Below are 22,925 nucleotides of genomic sequence, written 5' to 3' on the forward strand. Positions count from 1 at the left end.
CCAGTGTGCAATGTCTATACATTATTTACTTAAGATACTAATGAACAAAATTTGCATTCTAGGAGAGAATCATTTCAGAATGCAATGTGTTTGAAACTGTACAAACTATATATACGTTGGCCAAAATACTTCTTCCTACACAAAACCCTTATACTCATACTTCTTCACAAGTTGACATTATTAAGGTTATCATGGCATCCTATTCCTTTCTACTGATTTTGTTTTCATTTTTTTGTATTTCTTGCTCTAGCCAAACCCTTGAACCTTGTGAATTGACCAACCCTACATGGGTGAAGTCAGATGACAAATATTTGTTGCTACAATCATATTTAGTATCTTCTAAAGCTAATGTGATTGTAGCCAAAGATGGTTTCAAAAACTTCACAAGTGTGAAAGCAACTTTTGACCCTAGTCCAAAGAGTAACAGTAGAAGGTATGTGATATACATTAAGGGGAGTGTACGATGAAATAGTTGAGGTAAAATCAACTAATAATGCTTGTGGGAGACCGTATTGGAAAAATCGTAATCACAAATAACCAAAGTTATGTAGGAGGCTTCCAAACCTACGATACAACCACTTTTGGTAAGCATGTGTTTTTTAATTATGTTTTTATCAACTAAATTGATGTAATTATTATTTTGGATAGTTATTATTATTTTTTCTTAAGAAGAATAAAAAATAACTAAATTTCATCATCTTCTTTTCTTCAACTTCTAAGAGCGATGGATTTATTGCTCGAGACATCACATTTAGGAATATATCAGGAGCAGCAAATCAACAAGCAATGACATTGTTTTCCGCCTCAGATCGCTCAGTATTTTACAAATGCGATTTTGAGAGTTATCAAGACATATTATGTATCCATACGGGAAAACAATTCTACAGGCAATTGTGTGTGTGCGTGTGTACGTGCATGTGTACGTGTACGTGCGTGCGACATAGTGAATTTTATCTTTACAATGATGCTGCTACAGTATTGCAAAATTGCAACATTTATGCAAAAAACTTCCTTACCATAGTAGTCATTGTTGAGTGTAGAACTGATCCTAATAACCTTGTTGAATCATTATCCATAACTGATCATAGTAGTCACTATATCATTTTCCTATTAAGAATGAGTTAAAAAAAGTAAAATAATCATATAAAAAACACTGAAACAATACTTCATATGATAAAAATAAATAATAAATAAAAATATTAATATTAAGTAAAAATGATTAAATATATGTCTTAGAAACAATTTGTTATAATATTGAACAAAATCACACAAAGAAACAAAGAAATAGACGTATAACATTTAGTTGTAAAAATCTTGCCACTTATATCTGTTGTGAACCCAAATCTTCATACACATTTAATACATGAGGCACCAAATATTCAAATACTTGTTTTAGCATTTGTGTCTAAACATCATATCCCAATTGCTAAAACGCTTTAAAATTTTATTAACCAACATTTATTACCAAACAATACATATCTTTCTCTCTTTTTTTCATTTTTCTCAAAGTCCAGAGGTGAAAGACAATAGTATTAGGTATCCAGAAGTTGCCATCAATGAAGTTTCCAACAATGAAAGGTTTGGTGATAAAGCTACAACGGTATGCAAATTTTATGGAAATGTACAGGTGAGAAGTTCTTCTTCACTTAATTTAGAAATGCATAAAATTTGGACCTACTCTTAATTTAATATAAAGTATAGCTTGAATTGAAGCAAATTTGATTTCATGATTAATCTATTGTTTTCTCGTCATGGAGACATTTCTCTAAATATCCTTAGACCATGCTTGGACTATTTTTTTTACATGTTATTTACCTTGTTTATTTTTATTTAGGAAAATAATGTTTTGACAATTTTTTTTTTTACAAAGTTGACAAAGTTACTATAAATGAAATTAAAATAGATTATCATTTTATTTTTTAACCAAAATAAAATAAAATAATACTTTTTTACTTAAATTAGTAATTTGTCAAAAAGTTTGTTAAAAAACTTTGTTAACCAATCACTTTCCTTTTATTTAATGTAGTACTTGAACACACATTTATTAATATCTTCCTTTTTTTCTTAGAAGACTACAATCTGGGATCATATTTGCTTGAACTAGTATTTATCTATTCATGCACATCTTACATAAATGATATACAACATACAAGTTGGATTAGTATTTCATTTTAGAAGTTAACTTTATAAACTAAAATTGAACTTAAATTTCTGAGTTTATATTTTATAAAATTAGATTAGATATAAATTTGTAATTTTATATAATATTAAGATTTATTCCATAAATTATTGTTCGATTCAATATATCATTCACTATTGAACTGAACATTACTATCTTTTACATTATAGATATACAAACGTTAATTTTAATTTTAGTTTTTTCATTTTTCTTTTATCTTCTTATGTCTGCTTTCTATATATATATATATATATATATATATAATCAAAATGACTTTTAAATCATTTTTTTTTAAATTATATAAGTATACCACTGTTTCTCAATAAAAATTATATTGATTAAATTCGTGCTATCACAGTAAATTATATTTAAAACCAAATTTCATTAATATATATATATATATATATATATATATATCATTACTAAATTCATAATTTTTAAATAGATATCTCAATTAAATTTTATTTTACAAATATGAAATCCAAATTCAAATATATGTAGTATCTGATGGTTCAAGTAAATTCTCGAATGACAGCCACAATAGCAGTGGTAGCAGCGATATGTGATAAAGTGAGAGAAGGTATTTTAGTCTTTTTCCTGTCATTGTGGAGGTGTACTTAGTGACAATGGGAGTCCAGATAGCAAAATACTTAATTAGGACTAGCCCATACCCAAACACTACGCACCCCAATTCTCAAATGCATTGTTTGAAAAACCGGTTACTTTTTTTTTTCAGTGCAATATAGAAAGAAGGTACAACAAAAAATAAATATACAAGATATACTAAGAACCTTTTCACATTTAAATTTTAACAACTACAAATAAACTTGTCATTTGTTAACAGCAATGAAACTTAGGAGAAGTTCTCACTGAATTAAACATCTGGGACTATACAATGCTCTTTACATTGCAAAATGAATGTAACTCTTTGATTTAAAGCTTTTCAATAACGTTGTTTTCTTCATTTAATCTGCTTCAATTTAAAAGTGATTATAGGCGGCAGAAAAAAAAACTTGATTTTCATTTTTTTTATCCATTGTATATTTTGAAGTTGCAGTTTCATGGGAACACACATTTGCAACATTTGTTGAGACGAGGAAAGAAAAAACAATCAAACAAACCGTATGCGAATGGCGCGATTACCGGATAGTTGCCACATGCCAGCGCAAATCATTGCCATATCCAATAATAAATAAAATGTTCTCTTAAATTATCATTTTAAATATCTGAGGCTTGTTAAATATAATTTTAGTTGTTAGGTGTTAGGTTTCGTGTAATTATATCCAACATCTTACATCTGAAAAATAAGTAAGCGAAAAATAAATATTATTTTTAAAACGAGCTCTTTCTTTTTTTTTTAATGATTGTTTGATGGTTTGACTAAAACATACTGCGTTTTTTTAAAAAAATAAATAAAAGAAAAGGTCTCTGTCTTCTCAGTGTACACACAGTTGGGAAATGAATGAACCATAAAACACAGCTCAGAGATGCAGTGGGAAGAATGAAATAAGGAAACCGTGTGGTTTTATTCTCTTAGATTCCCACAATACCGTTTCCAAACCGTGTATTCGATTTAAGAATCCAACAAGAACCTCACTACATAATGTTGTAATGCACTACATAGTTTAATTTTGCAAATCCGAACCATGGATTGTTGGAAAAATGTTTGGGTTTTGTTGGTTGAAACTTAAGACGATAAAACACTTCTAAGTGAAAGTTTTTTTTTTAATAGGAATGCAATGAACCCACGAAACACCATGATTGTGAGTGCTAACCTTTCCAATGTTTATTCTGCATAAAAAAAATGAATTTGTTCTTAGATGCTGATTGCTCTGAATCTTAGCAAAGAAGCATTGTGGAAAAGGCACTCACTCTTCACATTCTTGTCCCAAAGCATAAAAATAAAAAATAAACATTAAATTCAAATAAAAAGCTCCCACGGTATAAAGTAAAGTAAAAAAATAAAATAAAAAAATCTTGTCATGTGTTACTAATTTATTTAAAGTGAAAATAGTAACATTCCACGTAAATCTAAAGTGTCACACGTTGAATCATAGGACTAGGTAACGGGTATTTTATTTGTGTTTTTTTTTTTCTCTTATGAAATGCCACCAAAGTTCGATATAAAAGGGAAAGTATAGAAGCTAGAAAGAGCCATTTTTGAGTAGAGAGTGGGTAGTGTGAGCAAACCAAACAGATCCTAAGAATGGATACAATTAAGTCATTCAAAGGCTACGGCAAAGTTGACGAGTTGGAGCAGCAAGCCTATCAGAAGAAGACACGTAAGCGCATCATAATCATCACAGTGTCTTCCATCGTTCTAATTGCGGTCATCATCGCTGCGGTTGCAGGGGTCGTCATACACAACCGCAACAACAAATCTTCGCCCTCATCTGACTCGGCGCCGCAAACTCAGTTGTCTCCGGCCGCGTCACTCAAAGCGGTGTGCGACGCCACTCGCTACCCTAACTCCTGCTTCACCTCCATATCCTCGTTACCGGAATCCAACACCACCGACCCGGAGCTCCTCTTCAAGCTCTCGCTGCGCGTCGCCATTGACGAGCTCTCCAAGCTCTCCAGCTTCCCTTCCAAGATTCGCGCCAATGCGGAGCACGACGCGCGTCTGCAGAAGGCGATCGACGTCTGCAGTTCCGTCATCGGCGACGCGCTGGACCGCCTCAACGACTCGATCTCCGCGCTCGGAACCGTCACCGGAAGGATCGTTTCTTCGGCGAGCGTCAGCGACGTGGAGACGTGGCTCAGCGCGGCGCTCACGGACCAGGACACGTGCCTCGACGCGCTCGGCGAGCTGAACTCCACTGCAGCTCGCGGCGCTCTTCAGGAGATCGATACCGCCATGAGGAACTCCACGGAGTTCGCGAGCAACAGCTTGGCTATCGTGACGAGGATCCTGGGATTGCTGTCGCGGTTCGAGGCGCCGATTCACCACCGGCGGCTGCTAGGGTTCCCGGAGTGGCTGGGCGCGGCGGAGCGAAGGCTGCTGGAGGAGAAGAACAACGACTCGACGCCGGATGTTGTGGTGGCGAAGGACGACAGTGGACAGTTCAAGACGATCGGCGAGGCGCTGAAGTCGGTGAAGAAGAAGAGCGAGAAGAGATTCTCGGTGTACGTGAAGGAAGGGAGCTACGTGGAGAACATCGATTTGGATAAGAACACGTGGAATGTGATGATCTACGGTGATGGCAAGGACAAGACCATCATCGTCGGTAGCCGGAACTTCATGGACGGAACTCCGACTTTCGAAACTGCAACTTTCGGTAATCACTTTACTTATAATTTCTTTCTTTCTTTATTTTCTGCATTTTTTTTATCACCAGTTACCTTGTTTTTAATGCAATGTTTGAAAAGGTTTAGAATGATTCTAATTTTCTATTGGGAGTTTGGTTTGATTATTCTCCCTTCAATACTTTGGCATGATTTTTTATTTTCTGTGTGCATAATAAGATTAATGGAAAATGAAAACAAATTGATTGGTATAGCTACAATTAATTTGAGTGATCAATAGATAAAATAGAATTTGTGAGGATTCATCATTTATATGAAAAAAAAAAAAAAGGTAGATGGAGAAGCATGTGGCAAGTGCGTTAGCGAACCACATGGTATGAAGTGTGATCATGTGTGGACACTCGCACAATTGGCTGTTTGTCTGCTCTTTCAGTAACACGACCCATCAAGCATTATGCTGTTTTCTGCATCATTCATGGCCTCCCATGTGATGTCTGCATTACCTTCTCATACCTAACAACATCCACCCATATCCAACATCCATAAATGCTGTCTTCAGACAACAGATATGGATTTAGGTGTTGACCTATTTTGTTACGCTTGAAACGATGATGTTTGTACAAAAATTAACAAATTAATAACTCTTGCATTAAACACAGGAATATCACCACCTATAAAACTAACAGGAACTTGTTACTTTTCGCAGCTGTTAAAGGCAAGGGATTCATAGCCAAAGACATAGGGTTTGTGAACAATGCAGGAGCTTCAAAGCACCAGGCAGTGGCATTAAGATCTGGGTCAGATCGCTCTGTGTTCTTCAGATGCTCTTTTGATGGCTTCCAAGACACCCTCTATGCTCATTCCAACCGCCAATTCTACCGTGACTGTGACATTACAGGCACCATAGACTTCATCTTCGGCAATGCTGCAGTTGTGTTCCAAAATTGCAAAATAATGCCGAGACAGCCCCTACCAAACCAGTTCAACACCATCACAGCTCAGGGAAAGAAAGACCCTAACCAGAACACTGGAATTATAGTTCAGAAATCGACGATCACTCCTCTGGGAAACAATCTCACAGCTCCCACATACCTTGGTAGGCCATGGAAAGATTTCTCCACCACCGTCATCATGCAATCTGAGATTGGGTCGTTCCTGAATCCGGTGGGGTGGATGAGTTGGGTCGCTAATGTGGAACCTGCAAGTACCATCTTCTACGCGGAGTATCAGAATACTGGGCCTGGAGCTGACGTGTCCCAGAGGGTCAAATGGGCCGGGTATAAGCCCACTCTCACGGACAGCGATGCAGATAAGTTCTCTGTGCAGTCCTTTATCCAAGGCCCTGATTGGTTGCCTAGTGCAGCTGTACAGTTTGATTCTAATCTGTGATACAAACATACACTCATGTTTAACTTGTCTTTTTAATCACGCTCTTCTAACATGTATTTTGCTCATTTTTTTGACCTACTTTTTATTGGTTTATGAAATTTTTCTACACATTAAGGTTTGAAAAATATGTCAAATTTTTCAGATGAAAAAAGAAGAAGGAAGAATGAATATGTTAACTACTGTTTGAATATTGTGCCAGCTTGGTAAACAATTGCATGTCAGTTAAAGCATTTATAGTGAAAGGAAAAATTGTAAGGTTATTGAATATGCCATTGATTGTTTATGAAGATTATTTTAAGTTAGAAAAACATTAACTTAATAGAATGTATGATGTAAAATTGTTTATGCTGACATGGTTTGTTTCGTGGATTGTTTAGAATTTGTATGTTATAAAGATGAGACATTTATAAATAAATATTTTGGGTATTTATATGCAATTTAACGGTAAGACAAGTAAAATTAAATTAAAGAACGATTATGCTCTAATAAACAAATATGGGTAAAGGTCTTTGATAGTTATGATAGTTAGTGTTAGGACATTTTCAATATAAATTAGTTGAAATTAAGTCTAGGTTTATTATAAGTGAAGCTAGAAAGTCTTTAAAATTACTTTAATCTTAACATAATGGACTAAGGATAGTTGACGAGTAATTAGTCATTTTTAAATGTTTATCTATCAAAACTGTCATTTTAATCAATTAGGTAAATTCTTAACAAGAAACATTGCTTTTATGATCATATCAATTCATTAAGTATATAATATAATCGATTAATTAAGTGAATTTTAAAAAATTGATTTTCTATGTACCAGTGATTAGTTCAGTAAAGTAATCAATTATATTAGCAATTTCAGTTAGCTATTCATGATAATATTTGAATTTATATTGTTTGAGACATTCTTATTTCAATATTAATTAGAATATATTTGAAATGTTAAATAAATTTATTCTTTTTCTATTAAAATAACTAAATTTATGTATTTTTAAATTTGAGTGACTAAATTGAGTCAGACTTTTAAATAATGACTAATTTTAATTTCACTTAAAGTTAAAAGACTAAAAACATATTTAAACCTTTAAACTTTAATGCTATTAATCCATTAAGATACTGGATTAATCTCATCAGCAAACACATTTTGTTTAAAAGCTATATTTATTTTCCCATTTAAACAACAAATTTTTGAAATCTAAAAGTTAAAAAGAGATATTATAGCATTTGTAGAGATAATATTATTGGTTTCTCGTATTCATCAAGATTTAATGAATCAAGATTCAAGTGTTCTAAAAACTTCTTACTTTTAGTATAGGTTTGAGCCGTAAAATCTTTACGATAATATTCCCTCAAAAGAAAAATTGATGCATGACAATTGTTTATCCAATTAAACTTACCTATAGGAAAAGGCTACTCTCGAAAAATAACAAAATACCTAATGTGGATCTATGTGATAATCATCTATAAGAGAAGGTTATTCTTGTAGAAGAAGATGAATTGGACTATAATGAAAAATATTTTTTTATCAAAATATTGAAAAATAAATCAAATATATAAATTTAAAATTATAAAAAAAATCACGAAAAGAAAAATACGAATGAAAAAAAAAAGTAATTTAGCTTATTACTTTTGTAGTTCTAGTTTACTTTACTCACTATTTCCTTTTCCATGTAACAATGTAATAAAGTGTGAGATAAATAATTAAAAACTTTCAATTATATGTCAATTAAGTAGTACATTGTTATAAATATATTATCCATTTTCTATCAAAATATCAAAAGAGAATACACTTCCCAAAATTACACAAGAACAGTTACAAGTTTAACTCTATGAAATCACGAGTCCATATTCTTTTTTGGTTTTTGTTGTTGTGTTGTCATCTGTTGAACATTAAAAATACATTGTGTTGTTATTTTAAATATTTTTTAATATATTTTAAAACGTCAAAATTAGTAATAATTAATATATTATGAAAACACAATAAAAAAACAACACAACAAAATTCAGTAGATAATCCAAATTCATGAAATCACTAATTACATTTTACTGACCTGACCTGGATAACTTGTAGGATTCAACTTCTACATAAATATTTGATGATATCTAAACAATGGTATAATCCATCTTGTAAATTACTACAAACTTGGACTATAATTATAAGATCTGTCCTTAATTCTTGAATTAAATATGTATTATACAACCATGAGACAAATTTCTTAATTAAGTAAAGCTTACAAAGTTCATTTGTCGGAGATATACCATAAATTTACATTAAGAAACGATAACTTTTTTTTCTCTATTTTACAAATATTATTTATTCTTATTTGATATTATCTTCCCCTATTTTTTTTTTAATTATTTTACCCCTATATAACAAATAATTATTAAATAGTACTTTTTCTTTTTACAATAATCACAAGTTATAGCATACAATATTTCAACCATCTCCTTTCTTTTGCATCAAATCAAATGCATGTTTTTTGTATTTGTTTCTTTCTTTTTACTTATTTATAGGTTTTGATCTTTTTCACAAATATCAATAATTAAAAATTATAGGTTTTGACAATATATATAAAATATCTTTTATGCAGAATGAATATTATTGGATTGTAGAAGTTGGCAATTAATTTGGCAGTGCCCATTTTATGATTTGTGGACCCAAAGGCAAGTAATGTACAAATTCTGATATACAAAAGTCAATTATGGACTCTGAAGAAGTCATTAAGAAAATCATAGAAAACAGAGACAGAAATTGGACAAAAGAAGAAAAGAAAAAGATGAAATGCAACATTTTATTTCCCACACTACAAACCACCATCGAAGTAATTTGATCCACAGATTACGAATCCACAGTATTCAATTCAAAATTTCATCTATCACTCCCCCTCAAAAGCATAAAAAATAATGATTATTAAATTTAAATATTAATCCCACCTTATCATAGGTTAGGTTAACAAAGTTAAGAGGATTATGATTCAACCCTATTCATCATCAAAATTTATAAATTTGAAATATTAAAGTTTGATTTTTTTTTTCTTTAAAAGAAATCGAGTTTCAACTATGTGAATAAAAAAAACAGCTTAGAGGTGATACTTTATTAAAATAGTCAATTATATTTCTTGATATAGATTATTCATCAACGAATTAAGTTATAAAAAAAAAGTACTTATATGTAAACTACAAATTTATATAAATACTCTAAAGCTAGTAATATGGTACATTCTTTACATAGATGGAATCATTTTCGTATTTTTCAATTCACTCTTTTCAAAGCCATCATGTGAGGGAATATGTATTGTAATGCATAAAGTTAATTTTATTCGCCAAGCTGAAAGTAAAATCCGTGTTGCTATTTTGGAAATAATCGGTAAATGTAAATGATATTAAAGTATAAACATTTTGAAATATCCATCATTGAATGCACTGAAAAGGTACTAGTTAATTATGTAAAAAAAAAAAAGTGGTCATTGTACCATAAAGATCAAATAAAATATCCAAAATCTCGAGTAAGTGTCCTTTTGTGAAAATTTTGACCTAACTAGTATGGTCTCTTCTTTTAATTCCTTTAATAGCATATTGTAGGTAGTATTTAGTTTTCAAAGAGCTCAATTTTGACATATAATTGGACAAATTGCAGTTGAAAATTAATTGGAATTCGATTCTCAAGAAACTAAATTCCGAATTTGGTTTTCATATATTTATTTTTTATTTAATTATGAAGGAAGGAAAAATTAGAGGAAAATAAGTAAGAACTTAAATAAGTTGAGGACAAAAGTTTCAATAAAAGTATATAAATATGATGGTTATTTGTAAAATAAAATTGAGAAATGAAAATATTTGTAGTAATAATAATATAGGAAGAATGAAGTAAGGTGTAGAAATTCAAAAGAATTAAATTTTTGGAAAGTGCTTAATTTAAGAAGTTAATTTTGCAAGAATAAAAAGTTTTTATTTAAAAAATGTCTATATATTTTGAAGTAATTATAAGTAAAATTATAGTATGAGAAATTGTTTGTTTATAAATAAAATTCCGATTTAGAAAATGTTAAAAATTACAACACATAATTATTAAAATGTTAAATATGTTTTTAGTTCTTGAATTTTGATAATAAATTAAAATTCGTTTATATCCCAAACTTTAATACATTTTAGTTCTTTATATATATATAGTCATGTTAATCTAATTATGGAATATACGTTATTGATTGCGCGTGAGTGTATCAATTACGTTATCGGTGTATATGAAATAATAGTGCGTAAGATCGATTACGTGTTTTGTGTGTGTGAACACCAGTTAAGTAACTGATATTATAGGTGTGAATAATATATTTATTAATAATTACTAATATATCTATTAGTAATATATCTCCTTTTATATATATAATAATTGTTAAAAATATAATGATTAATAATATAGATAAAATAATAATAATTATTAGTAATGGTTCATGTATATAATAATTAAAAATAATTAAAATATATAATAATAATTTAAAATATTGTTAAATTTTAATATTTTTAACTCATTTAATAATCATTTAATTTAATTTTTATAATTAATGATATTTTAGTAATTTTTAATCATTTTTTAGTTTACAGTATCACTCAAATTTTTCATTAATTATCATAATATTCATCTTTAAATTCACTGACTTTATCATCTAACTCTATTTAAAAAAACATAATATCTATCTACTTAAATTTATACAAATTTATCTTTACGGATTCCATTGGTATGATGTGAAATTTCTCATGAATCGAACCTATTATGGTCCTATAAAATTAAGAAAAAAGTTATTTTGACTGTACTTTTCTCAAATAACTACTATTTAACGTCAACTTTTTCTAATAAAATATTATTTTAAATAATATTAATTTATATGAGTGTCAATTGAAAGTATTGGTATTATTTGAAAATATTAATAAAAGACGTAGCACAACTGATGTTAACTCCTTCGTAGTGTTGCATAACATAACCCAAGTATTACAATGCATAAATAAAATGAAAAAAAGTCATTCAAATGTTAACATCCACTTAGAGTGATTAATCCCCAAATTATGCATGATTCAATACATCAAACATGTGAGAAGAATATTGCACAAATTAGCAGTTGCAAAAATACTCGACTTTTATATTAAAACGTCAACATAAACACTAATAAAAACAACATTAAACTTTTTATCCAAACGAAAAATTTACACAAACTACCCTTCAAATAATTGATTTGTAACTTCATTCAAACACAATATCTATTTAATGATCATAATATCAAAAGATATAGATTTCTCTAATAATTTAATTTCATGTATATTAATATTCATTCATTATGTACTTCTAATATACTTCTTTCCAAATTTAATTATGTTAAATTATATATATATATATATATATATATATATATATATATATATATATATATATATATATATATATATATATATATATATATATATAAAATCCTACGATAATAAAATATTTCAAACTAGTTTTTAATTTTACTAGTTAAAAATTTATTTAAATTTATAAACATCACTATTATAATAATAAATCATAAACAAAAAAAATGTTAATCCAAAAATATTTTTCTATAACTTTGTCTTACCTTTCCATATTTTTTAAAGAATTTTTCCAATTCGTCAACTCAATAATTAATTTCCCAATTCATTACACAACAACTCAATAATTTCAATGATACTAAACACTTTCCAAATTTTTCTACCATTATTTTCCTTTCTTCTTAAATTTTTCATACTCCCACATTTCCTCTATTCAATTTTCCTTAAAACGTGTCTACTCCTAACAAAACATTTCTTCCAAGTTTCATTTATCTAAATTTATATATTACATACCATTGGAATAGTGTACTATTGGGAATAGAAAAAAGTCACGTGATGTCTGGATGAAAAATTCTTACTTTATTCCGTTACACTGCATTAAAAAAAAAAGTCATTATTCATAACAAAAAAAATAATTGATATGAATGCTACAGTAAAAATTGATCCAACAGAATTTATCAAATGAAAACACGTCACAAAGAGAAAAAAGGAAGGTATAGTACTTAATTCTACTTATAGTGCATGGAGGGCTGAGATTTTGACAGACAGGGCTGCGTGGATGTTTGAGGTTTGAGGTTTGAGGTGGAAAGTTCTCCAAGGGAACAAACAAAGTCACACATTGTTTCTTTCTAGATACACGCACGCGCCTTCTGTCTCTTCTCAACTTTGTGATCACATTCCGACCGTCAAATCTCCATCTTCCCCTTTGTATATATAACCCTCACAATGCGGAGAACCGCTGCAGACAGATTCAGGCACCTTTTCAACCGTTCATTTCTTCTTCATCGTCATCGTCATCATCATCACAATCATAATCACCCTCCCTTTCCTGCTTCTTCCTCTCTCTCTTCTCGCTCTCCGTTTTCCCCCTATCGTTTCTTCTTTTCTACTCCCTTTTCTTCCATGGCTTCTGATTCGCCTTTCCCTGTCACTGCTCAAAACATCAACCCCAAGGTCCGTGTTGCCTTAGATTCTCTTTTCACTGCCATCATGCATGTCCTTTTTTCGCTTTCTCATTTCTGGGTGTGCTAAAGTTACAAGCTTTGCCCCTGTGTGATCGTGTTTTTTTATCTGGGCAAAAGCGTGGTGTCGAGTTTGTGTTTTCGGGGTTTTCTTTCTTGGTTTTTGCGCGCTGTGTAACGTCTTTCTTTGTCAAAGGATCGACCTTTGATTTAATTATAGCTTTTTAAAGGCTTGCGAATTATTATTTTTGTTGATCCGTGAGTCAGGTTTGACATTGATCTTTTTTCTGCGTTGTTTTCTGTCTAGTGGTGTGACCGATGACCTAGTTATAGCTCATTCATTTTTCTATATTATATGCCCAATTGAGTGTTGAATTACTTTCTAATTGTGTTCAACCCTGGGATTTGGTGAAAAGAGTAGTGGCAAAAAGAGATTCTTTTTCATTTTCACCGTACTTCCAATTGAGGATATATCTTTTTTGTTGTATGGTTTAGGCTGTTTTAATGGATTTTGAAACTTTTTATTTATTTAAAAAGTGTGATCGTGTGCTAGAATATTTCCCCACTTGTTTCTTGTTCTTTCAGATAAGTTGGTTATGTCACCAATTTTCATATTTTATTTGGTAATTTGAAACTATGCATTTTTGTTGTCTAGGTTCTGAAATGCGAGTACGCTGTTAGAGGAGAGGTTGTCACACTTGCTCAGGTACTGTGATTTGACTGTACATATTCAAATTAGGGCATTAATGTAAAAAGTATTTTTGCCTTGGTTTATTCCAAGATGGATACATTTTACACCTTAGCATTGACAAATTAAGTTGATAACTGGTAAACTAAGTTGACAGTGATCTCTGACATGAAATTATTGGCATGGCTTTTACTGTAATATAGCTTTAAATTGATCACTCAGAATTTTCTATGGACAATTGTTACAAATACTTTCTGCTTACAACGCCTTAATATTGCAGAATTTGCAAAAGGACTTACTGGCCAATCCCGGTTCTCATCCATTTGACGAGGTACTTCTGAAATAGGATTTTGTGTTTTTCTTAACTCACAGGAAGATTTGTAAGGGGATCTTCTATAAAGCTTCTTATGTGCATGGTGTTCATGCAAGGGGTGAACCCACTGTGTAGCGGACAGTCCTATCTTGTATTAGTAAAGTTGTAATAGATTAATTCCACAACTTGAACATCTGAATTTCCCATCATAGGGTGAAAACTCCAATTAATGTCCCAAGGCTATCCTTCTATGATTACCTATTTCTTTATATTCTTAATTCTTTGGATCAAATGTATTAATTAGGCTATCCTTCACATTTCTTTTTTTCTGAATATAGATACTCTACTGCAACATTGGAAATCCTCAGTCTCTTGGCCAGCCTCCAATAACTTTTTTCCGAGAGGTTTGCTGTTTATAATTTTGTGCAGTGAATGTAGCAAAATACAAATTAAGCAATACTTATTATGACAATCTCATCTCTGTCAGGTTCTTGCATTAACTGATCATCCAGCTATATTGGACAAAAGTGAAACACAGGGTTTGTTCAGGTACCGGCAAACTAAGATTTTTTTGATGTAACAAATGTATTAGAGTATGAATCATATGACTGGAGTGGTATTTTCAATTTGATTATAATGTATAACAAACTTCTTTTAGTCATTGGCATTTTTAGTTCAGTTTTGTAATGTTGTAGTTTACTATCAAGTGGAACAGAATAAAAGTTCTAACTTGACCTTTGGCATATTGCAGTGCTGATGCAATAGAACGAGCTTGGAAGATTGTGGAACAGATTCCTGGTAGAGCAACGGGTGCATATAGCCACAGTCAGGTACCTATTGGGATATCAAATATGGTTTATTTCTATGCTATAAGAGGCAGGGCCATGAAATTGTTCATATTTCCATGTCAGGGTGTCAAGGGTCTGCGTGATACAATAGCTGCTGGAATTGAAGAGCGTGATGGTTTTCCTGCCAATCCTGATGACATTTTCATGACAGATGGCGCAAGCCCTGCAGTATGTCTCTACTTTGCCGTTGATATTTACTATATGGTTTTAGATGATTATGAGAGTTTGTTTCATTTATAATCTGAATAAGTTTTAAAAACAATTATTTCTTTGTTTTCAGGTCCATAATATGATGCAACTACTCATTAGGTCGGAAAATGATGCTATTTTGTGTCCCATTCCACAGTATCCTCTATACTCAGCCTCAATTGCCCTCCATGGTGGCTTCTTGGTAGTTTTTTCTCCATACAATTGCATAATGCAAAATTTAATTTGGTCAATGTTTTGATGCTTTTCTTTTTTATGATGTTTGTTGGTTGTATGTGCCATCTTTGAAAGGACAAATAAGAAAAATGGTCTATGTAAAAGTTTACATAATACTTTGGTTGGAGTATTAGTTTAACTTTGGTTTTTTTTCTAAAGGTACCTTATTATCTAAATGAAGCAAGCGGTTGGGGATTGGAAATACCTGAACTCAAGAAGCAATTGGACGCTGCCAAGTCTAAGGGCATCAATGTTAGGGCTTTAGTTGTTATAAATCCTGGAAATCCAACGGGGCAGGTGAGCTACTAATAAATTATGTAGTATTGGGGTTAATAATTACTTACAACTCTTACAAGTTATTTTTAGTTTATTTCAATTTTTCTGGTCAAATTGATATGTGATGAAAGCTTAGTTAAGTTTTTAATTAGCTGTCTGATATAATCTCTCGTGTGATATAATCAAATCTTGATATTGAATGTTGCTTAATGCTTAGAAAGCAGAGTTTTTTTGTTAAATTTGGTAACATGGATTTTCTGTCATGCCTCCAGGTTCTTTCTGAGGAAAATCAGCGCCATATAGTAGATTTTGCCAAGCAAGAAGGTTTGGTTCTTTTAGCTGATGAGGTAAATGGATCACTATTGAAAATCTTAGACACAATTAAATTTATTTAAAACATGGTTGCACTTCATGAATCTAGGGAATGAAGGTTACTAGATCCTAGCCAATCTTTTTTTTTGTCACAACATATATCAAGAAAATGTGTGACATATACCATGACAATCATAATACTACTCTGATGCATGAACTTCATTTTGAAGGTATATCAAGAAAATGTTTATGTCCCTGAGAAGAAATTTCACTCATTCAAGAAGGTGGCTCGGTCCATGGGATATGGTGAGAAAGACATCACTTTAGTATCCTTTCAATCAGTCTCCAAAGGTAAGTTGGTACAAAATTTATAATAACAATACAGAGTAGAATTTTATGCTAATAAGGGATCAATATTGATGGAAGATTCCTTTTTCTTTGACCTTAGGCTACCATGGGGAGTGTGGGAAACGAGGAGGTTATATGGAGGTGACTGGCTTTTCTGCAGAAGTGAGGGAACAAATATATAAAGTGGCATCTGTCAACCTTTGCTCTAATATCTCTGGTCAAATTCTTGCAAGCTTGGTCATGAGTCCACCTAAGGTTAACTCCTTGCATCTTCTAAGTCTAATTTCTTTTTGGGGGAATATTTCTTTAGTTTGAATAATTCAAAGAACATTGAATACAACCTAGAATTAACATATCTGGAGTACCCTTAATTCGTGTTTGGTAGCTTGAACTTTAACCATAAAAAATTGCCATTTTGTTCATTCCATTGCTAGTTTGATATTAATGATGCCTTTCATACTCAATATTCAATGATTTTCTGCAGGTTGGAGACGAGTCCTATGAATCATTCATGGCTGAGAGGGGAAATATTCTGGCATCGCTTGCTAGGCGTGCAAAGGTTAGTTACCTAGGAAATAATTTGAAATAGTAAAATCAACCAACAACATTTTAATTCTCTTTCAAGAGTAATATTTTAGAACATCTCCAAGGAACCCTTCCTCCCAATGCATGCAAGGATTTGATTAACATAGTTTTATACTTTCTCATTTTGAAAGGCTCTCACACTGTGGAAATGCCTACCATATTCCCTAGAATAAATATTTACAATTTTAGAATCCCATTATCACTTTTATCAAGAACCTTAACCAATTAATCTTTACTTTCTGTCGCCAATTCAATGTTAACAGACACTAGAAGATGCATTCAACAAGCTAGAGGGTGTAACATGCAACAAAGCAGAAGGGGCTATGTATCTGTTTCCCCAAATTCGTCTATCCCAAAAGGCTATCAAAGCTGCAGGGGAGGCAAAAACTGCACCTGATAACTTCTATTGCAAGCGCTTGCTTAATGCTACAGGAGTAGTAGTTGTTCCTGGTTCTGGTTTTGGACAGGTTAGTTTATGTTTTATCTTTTGTAGCATTTTCCATCTTTTTGGTAATAATTTGTAAACTGATTGTATTGGTAAATTGTTGTTTTCTTGCAAGGTTCCTGGCACATGGCATTTCAGATGCACCATTTTGCCACAAGAAGAAAAGATTCCAGCCATTGTTTCCCGTTTGACAGAGTTCCATAAGAAATTCATGGATGAGTTCCGTGACTAAGTCCTGCTTCTATTTCATCCCTAAACACAGAGGGTACCCAATTGAAACTTGATGAGAATGGATTTTGCAGAAATAGGACATTTTGTTTTCTGGAATAAATTTGTTGTTAGCTCCACTTATACATGTGGACGCATATTTGGATTTTTCTCCATTCTTGTGCTTCTTTGCATTATTAGATCTTATTCCTGTATTACCTCTTTTTAATTGAATAAACTTTTTTCGAACCAACAACCTTCAAGTCATAATATTTTGAAACATAAACCTTAATTTAAGATAATAATACCACTGTTGCATTTTTGCATACTTTAAATGGTTTTCAAGTGATTAATTTGTAGTCATTATCCTAAATGATGAAAAGGGTATTTGGAAAGTTGGAAACTTTATCTCTCTGTTTACCATTGGCTTCTCTGGTTGGCAGTAATTGTCTCTGTTCACGTAACCTTATGACGGAAGAAATCTGAAAAGCAGGGACAGCTTTTATTATTTGCATGTCAACTTTGGATTTTTTCATCTCAAATCCAAATACAAAACGACACAACCATCACAACAAAACAACTGCAAAAACAACAAATCCACATCGTTTCGGATCCATTGTGTTGTCCTATGAGTTTGACATACACTGAATATTGCATGGACTCTCATTCCGCAAAATTTTTCCATTTGAATTTATCACTCCTTTCGTCTCCTAAAATAAAATTAGTTTTTTGAATAAAAAAATTAAAGCGGTTTTAGTTTAAAATTTTTACTGTTGTTTAAATGATCAATTTTTATTTTAATTTGTTCTTGAAAAACCTACTTCAATGTTTGTATTTAGTATATTTATTGAGAGTTAAATTATTTTAGTAAAAATAAATGATATATTTATGGTTAATGTTGTGGGAAAAAGAGTAAAAAAGGGAAAAATGTGATTCTAGGATTTCATTTGGGGTTTCGCATCGGTCATTTAAATTAAATGTCATAATTTAATTACAAAATGTTTAAAATTAACTAGTTTAAAAAGTAGTGTTCACATTAATTAAATAACGTCATAAATTATTATGGCCATGATTTAAATTGCCAATATAAATGCATCCACTTATATCACTTGCATACATAATGAATAAAAGCATCATTAGTAGTAATCTTCACACTAAATTAAAGATATTAAAAGAAAACAGAAATACATTTATAATCAGTATAAAGAAAACTGTAATACTTGTTTTTTTATTATGAAACTAAATATAATATTAAATAAAAAGGAAGCATTTTAAAATTTCAAAATAACAAAATTTGCTTTTATTAAATATTTTCACCCTTAACAAGTCTCTTTAAACACTATTAAAAACACTATGTTGTTCAATGATTGTTATTGCAAGGGAAGCAACCACATGAACTTGGCTTTGAAAAATGTGAGTTATGTTTATGAATCATCTTCTGAGCTTGCTCTGTGGCTTTCTGAATTTGCTCCAAGTGTTGCTGTCTCGCTTCTGCTCTCCACTCCTCAGCTTTTCTGTGAACCACTGACATCCTCTTCATCAATTTCTCTTCAAGGTTTGATCTCATTTTCTGTATTTTCACCTAACCAACAACATTTTCAACAATTACAAAAAAAAAAAATAATCATGCTTAGTTTCAATGACATGATTCTGAAGCTGAAACCTAGCTTGGTAATCTGCAACAGTGCTACATTTAACCATGTTCATGTTTTCAATGCTAGTGAACTTAGAACCAATTTACTATAATAATAGAACCTGAAAAAGACAACATGCCTAGAACTTTTCAACTTTGGAATTTGTTTTTATTATCATGGTCTACACCGCATAGAACAGTAGATTGATTCCCTCCCTACCCACTACAATCCACTGTCCAGCTGGCCAAGTTCTTAACCAAAGACTGTTTTTTTAAACGAAATCTTAGATTCAAATATTATAAATGAATAAAACCCTGAAAGATTAATGTATATTTTGTACCAAAATCACTAAAAAATTAAATCTTCTCAACGTTGCTACTTCTGGGTTGCATTTTCTGGTTTTCAACTGAGATGAAAATGTATTTGATTGAGGAAAGAGTGAGAATTGCAGAGTGGACTGGTCAAGAAAGTAATAATATAATGATGGTATCCCATGAGTTGGGGGTGGCTCGAGGCGTAGGTCACCAACATGGCCACCAAAGGTAAAACATTGAATTGTGGTCAAAAGTTTTGAAACAGGTAATGTATGATAAAACTTTAAAGTTTATTCATAGTTGGTTGGTTGTGTGTGTTTTGATACTACACCATGTGAATTTTTTTCACAGGAATCTGCTCTTGCAAAAAGGTTCAAACTGCTTCCAAAAGTGAAAAGTTTCAGTAATGGATTATCTTGTACTTTCAAGTTCCTATCATTTTTCAAATTTCAATGCTAAAAGTACCAGGACAGGGTAACCAGCTGGGAAACTGCATGTTACAGCATTACAAAACTGGATCAAGTTTTTTACTGTATTTTTCTTTCTTATCCCTCCAAGAATTGAAACCATGTTTAATCTCTAACATTCCATTTAGGACAAATAAATAACATCATTTTTAGATTAAAAAACTGAGAGTCTCACATGACATGATGCCACATAATATAACCTTTAAACACAAACAATCAACCAATATCATATAAAAACACAGAACTAAATGCATTGGTTTACTATTTTGGAAAACTACATACTAAAAATACCTTTATAAACGCTAAAATCAGATTTTGTTCAGTTATATATATGCAGACAAAATCTGATAAGATTAACCCTTAAAAAAGTTTAATTGGACTTTATCTCGAGATTGGAGTTTAACTTGTACTACTAATTATTAATTTAGGTACACTTATTTGTTTTAGCATTCAACAATTACGGCTATTACAGCTATGGCTTAAAATAGCTTTTTCATACTTGTTAAACTATGGTAGTACATCTATGGCTTAGAATAGCATTTTGATACTAGTTATTCATTGATTAAGCACTTTTTATAGTATTCTTTTCTCTTCATCCTCTTTTATTATACCACCAATTTTATATCACATTCCTCTTTTCTGCCTATTTCTTTTCTTGTGCAAGAAACTGTACAAATTTGTTACACAAAATATAGTCTATGAATGACAATGAAATACCTCAAGCTTTCTTGACCTGGCCTCTGCTTTAGCACTTTGGAGATTTACCCAAGCTTGGATTTTTGCTTCTTCTCTCTGATACCTACACAACAACTCAATCACAATTCAGTTCCAGCCACACACACACACATTATCAGATGAAAACAACATAAAGAAAATGTTCAATTAACTTGCTCATAATTTGGAAAATGGTTTAGAAAGAATGTGTGTGTTACCTTAAACAACACTTGGTTTTCTCCTCTTCTTCCCATGAAGCAGCTATGCAGTCAGAATCAGCTTTGTGGCTCCCATTGTGCCTCAAGCTTTTTGATATTTCCTTTTCTTCCTCTTCACTTGAGCTCCAATTTGAAGTGACTATGTCATACTGTGATCCTAGTTGCAGTTTAGAAAAATGGCACTCTTCCAGCTGAATGACATCAAGAGTGCATGCAGTGGTAGCCAAGGCCAATGGTCCTGACCTACTTGCAGGAGTGTTGTGACGAGGAGGTGATGAAATCTTAACTGGGGTGTGGCATCTTGAAGTTGTGGAACTTCCCAGAGGAGTCATCTCAGTGCCAATGTCTCTATGCTGAACCACTTCTGTGCAAGCATCTTGCATTGCCCCACCACCATCTTGGTTCCTAAACAAGAACCCTTCCTTTGCTGGCTCTAAATATCTCAAATTTGGCAAAATAGGCTCTATGCTGTCTGTGAACTTATCTGCATTGCAATTCATTGCATGTCAGAAACTTCTCATGCTAGTAAAATTGTACTGTCTATTATTTTTCATATGATGGTCCATTCAATTTTCAATTACAAATACATTTAACACACTCCTGAATTCCAACAATTGGAGAAGTATATTGAAGAGCACAATTATGTTAGTTTCACTCATGATTTTATATACGTTAGAAGTTGCAACAGTGTTAACACAGGCTACCATCATGCTCAAAACAACAGCTTTCAGACTAAAAGGAAATCTGAAGCTGAAGTTTTTTTTATTCAACCTACCCACAGTTTAAAGTCTATGGAAATAAAGAATATAATAAGGACAAAAGGGAAAGGAAAGAGGATGATAACGATGGCTAAAAGGGTAGATAGGAAAAGAAATAAAGGAAGGGAAAAGGAGGGATAAAGTCAAATTTTGAAGTTAAGACTGTGATATCCCACCTTTGAGTACAATGTCTTTAACACCATGGAAAGCACCGAGTGTGTTATGCTGGTGGTCCAACGAAGGAGACCAGTGGAAGTTGGGGACAGCTTTGGACACCCTTTCTTCAGTGACTCTTGATTTCTCCGAGAAATTTTCCATTTGCTGCTTAAAGCCAACATCTTCACATTGTTGTCTGGTTGCAACCTTTGAAGAGTCTGAGACTGAAACCTTGAGTGTGTTGTTGTTGCTGATGTTGTTGTGAGCAGGTGAGTCATGGCAAGAAGTGCTCATGAGCCATTTCTCTGCATCATCCCACTTGGAAGGGAAGCTCTTTCTCGGAAGGCCAGAACTGAAGGAGAAAATTGGTCTTCCAGGAGTAGAAGGAGCTTCCAACAGTCTCCTCTGTTGTGAAACAGAGTGGCCTCTGCTTTCGGCTCTGCCACTGGGCACAGGCAGAGACTTGACAAACTCAGAGGTTTCCTTCAGGTTGAGCTTGCAAAGAGGATCAGGGAAATCATCCGCAAAAGGGTTGTCTTTGCTTTTCCCATACATGTTCACGTTGCTCTCAGCGAGTGCTTCCTGCATCACATAAACGAGTGAGAAAAAAAGGCTTCAAAGAAAGAGTATTAGTGAGTGCAGCAATATCTTTTTACCCCATGTGGTGCCACTGCCACTGCCAATGCAGAAGGAGATTGGAAGAATTTATGGGTGGGGAGGTCCATGGCATGGCACAGTGAAATTGAACTTGCTGGGGTCGGTGATGTGAGAGAAATAGGAATGAAGTGTCTCTCTAGTGTGGTTCCGTTACTTGCAAAATTTGCATTAGTTTCATGTGATGCGTGTTGAACAGTGTGTGGGTCAGGGGAAAGTGACCGTGGAGACAGTGGAACAGA

At 32.2% G+C, this 22,925-nt stretch overlaps 3 protein-coding genes across 3 annotated transcripts; 2 read left to right on the plus strand and 1 right to left on the minus strand.

Moving 5' to 3' along the window:
* The first annotated feature begins 4,264 nt into the window (after window positions 1–4,264).
* PME1 (pectin methylesterase 1) lies at window positions 4,265–7,004 on the plus strand. Its single transcript, XM_028051741.2, has 2 exons — window positions 4,265–5,457; window positions 6,132–7,004. Exons 1-2 carry the CDS (start codon window positions 4,386–4,388, stop codon window positions 6,812–6,814), a joined length of 1,755 nt encoding a protein of 584 aa, XP_027907542.2. The 5' UTR covers window positions 4,265–4,385; the 3' UTR covers window positions 6,815–7,004.
* A 5,917-nt stretch (window positions 7,005–12,921) lies between these two features.
* Window positions 12,922–18,024, plus strand: LOC114167113 (alanine aminotransferase 2-like). The gene is made up of 15 exons (XM_028052073.2): window positions 12,922–13,315; window positions 13,979–14,029; window positions 14,292–14,342; window positions 14,663–14,728; window positions 14,812–14,873; window positions 15,076–15,154; window positions 15,236–15,340; window positions 15,453–15,563; window positions 15,755–15,892; window positions 16,144–16,218; window positions 16,414–16,534; window positions 16,632–16,786; window positions 17,016–17,090; window positions 17,380–17,583; window positions 17,677–18,024. The coding sequence occupies exons 1-15, from the start codon at window positions 13,088–13,090 to the stop codon at window positions 17,791–17,793; spliced, it is 1,638 nt and encodes a 545-aa protein (XP_027907874.1). The 5' UTR covers window positions 12,922–13,087; the 3' UTR covers window positions 17,794–18,024.
* Window positions 18,025–19,045: 1,021 nt separating this feature from the next.
* On the minus strand, window positions 19,046–22,925 carry LOC114166068 (uncharacterized). Its single transcript, XM_028050721.2, has 5 exons — window positions 22,686–22,925; window positions 22,050–22,611; window positions 21,116–21,599; window positions 20,901–20,982; window positions 19,046–19,350 (listed from the first exon to the last, which is right to left on the minus strand). The coding sequence occupies exons 1-5, from the start codon at window positions 22,752–22,754 to the stop codon at window positions 19,129–19,131; spliced, it is 1,419 nt and encodes a 472-aa protein (XP_027906522.2). The 5' UTR covers window positions 22,755–22,925; the 3' UTR covers window positions 19,046–19,128.

The sequence above is a fragment of the Vigna unguiculata genome, chromosome 10 (assembly GCF_037176805.1).
Source record: "Vigna unguiculata cultivar grain cowpea cultivar isolate G323 ecotype 2 chromosome 10, ASM3717680v1, whole genome shotgun sequence".
NCBI classification, from domain to species: Eukaryota; Viridiplantae; Streptophyta; class Magnoliopsida; order Fabales; family Fabaceae; genus Vigna; species Vigna unguiculata.

What these genes read in the sequence shown, in the direction of transcription:
- PME1 (XM_028051741.2), top strand. Translation starts at nt 4,386, where the DNA reads ATGGATACAATTAAGTCATTCAAAGGCTACGGCAAAGTTGACGAGTTG. An exon ending in TTTCGAAACTGCAACTTTCG is followed by an intron (nt 5,458 to 6,131) that starts GTAATCACTTTA and finishes TACTTTTCGCAG; the next exon opens with CTGTTAAAGGCAAGGGATTC.
- LOC114167113 (XM_028052073.2), top strand. Translation starts at nt 13,088, where the DNA reads ATGCGGAGAACCGCTGCAGACAGATTCAGGCACCTTTTCAACCGTTCA. An exon ending in AGGTTGTCACACTTGCTCAG is followed by an intron (nt 14,030 to 14,291) that starts GTACTGTGATTT and finishes TTAATATTGCAG; the next exon opens with AATTTGCAAAAGGACTTACT. An exon ending in CCCTCCATGGTGGCTTCTTG is followed by an intron (nt 15,564 to 15,754) that starts GTAGTTTTTTCT and finishes TTTTTTCTAAAG; the next exon opens with GTACCTTATTATCTAAATGA.
- LOC114166068 (XM_028050721.2), bottom strand. Translation starts at nt 22,754, where the DNA reads ATGGACCTCCCCACCCATAAATTCTTCCAATCTCCTTCTGCATTGGCA. An exon ending in TGGCAGTGGCACCACATGGG is followed by an intron (nt 22,612 to 22,685) that starts GTAAAAAGATAT and finishes TATGTGATGCAG; the next exon opens with GAAGCACTCGCTGAGAGCAA. An exon ending in TAAAGACATTGTACTCAAAG is followed by an intron (nt 21,600 to 22,049) that starts GTGGGATATCAC and finishes ATTGCAATGCAG; the next exon opens with ATAAGTTCACAGACAGCATA.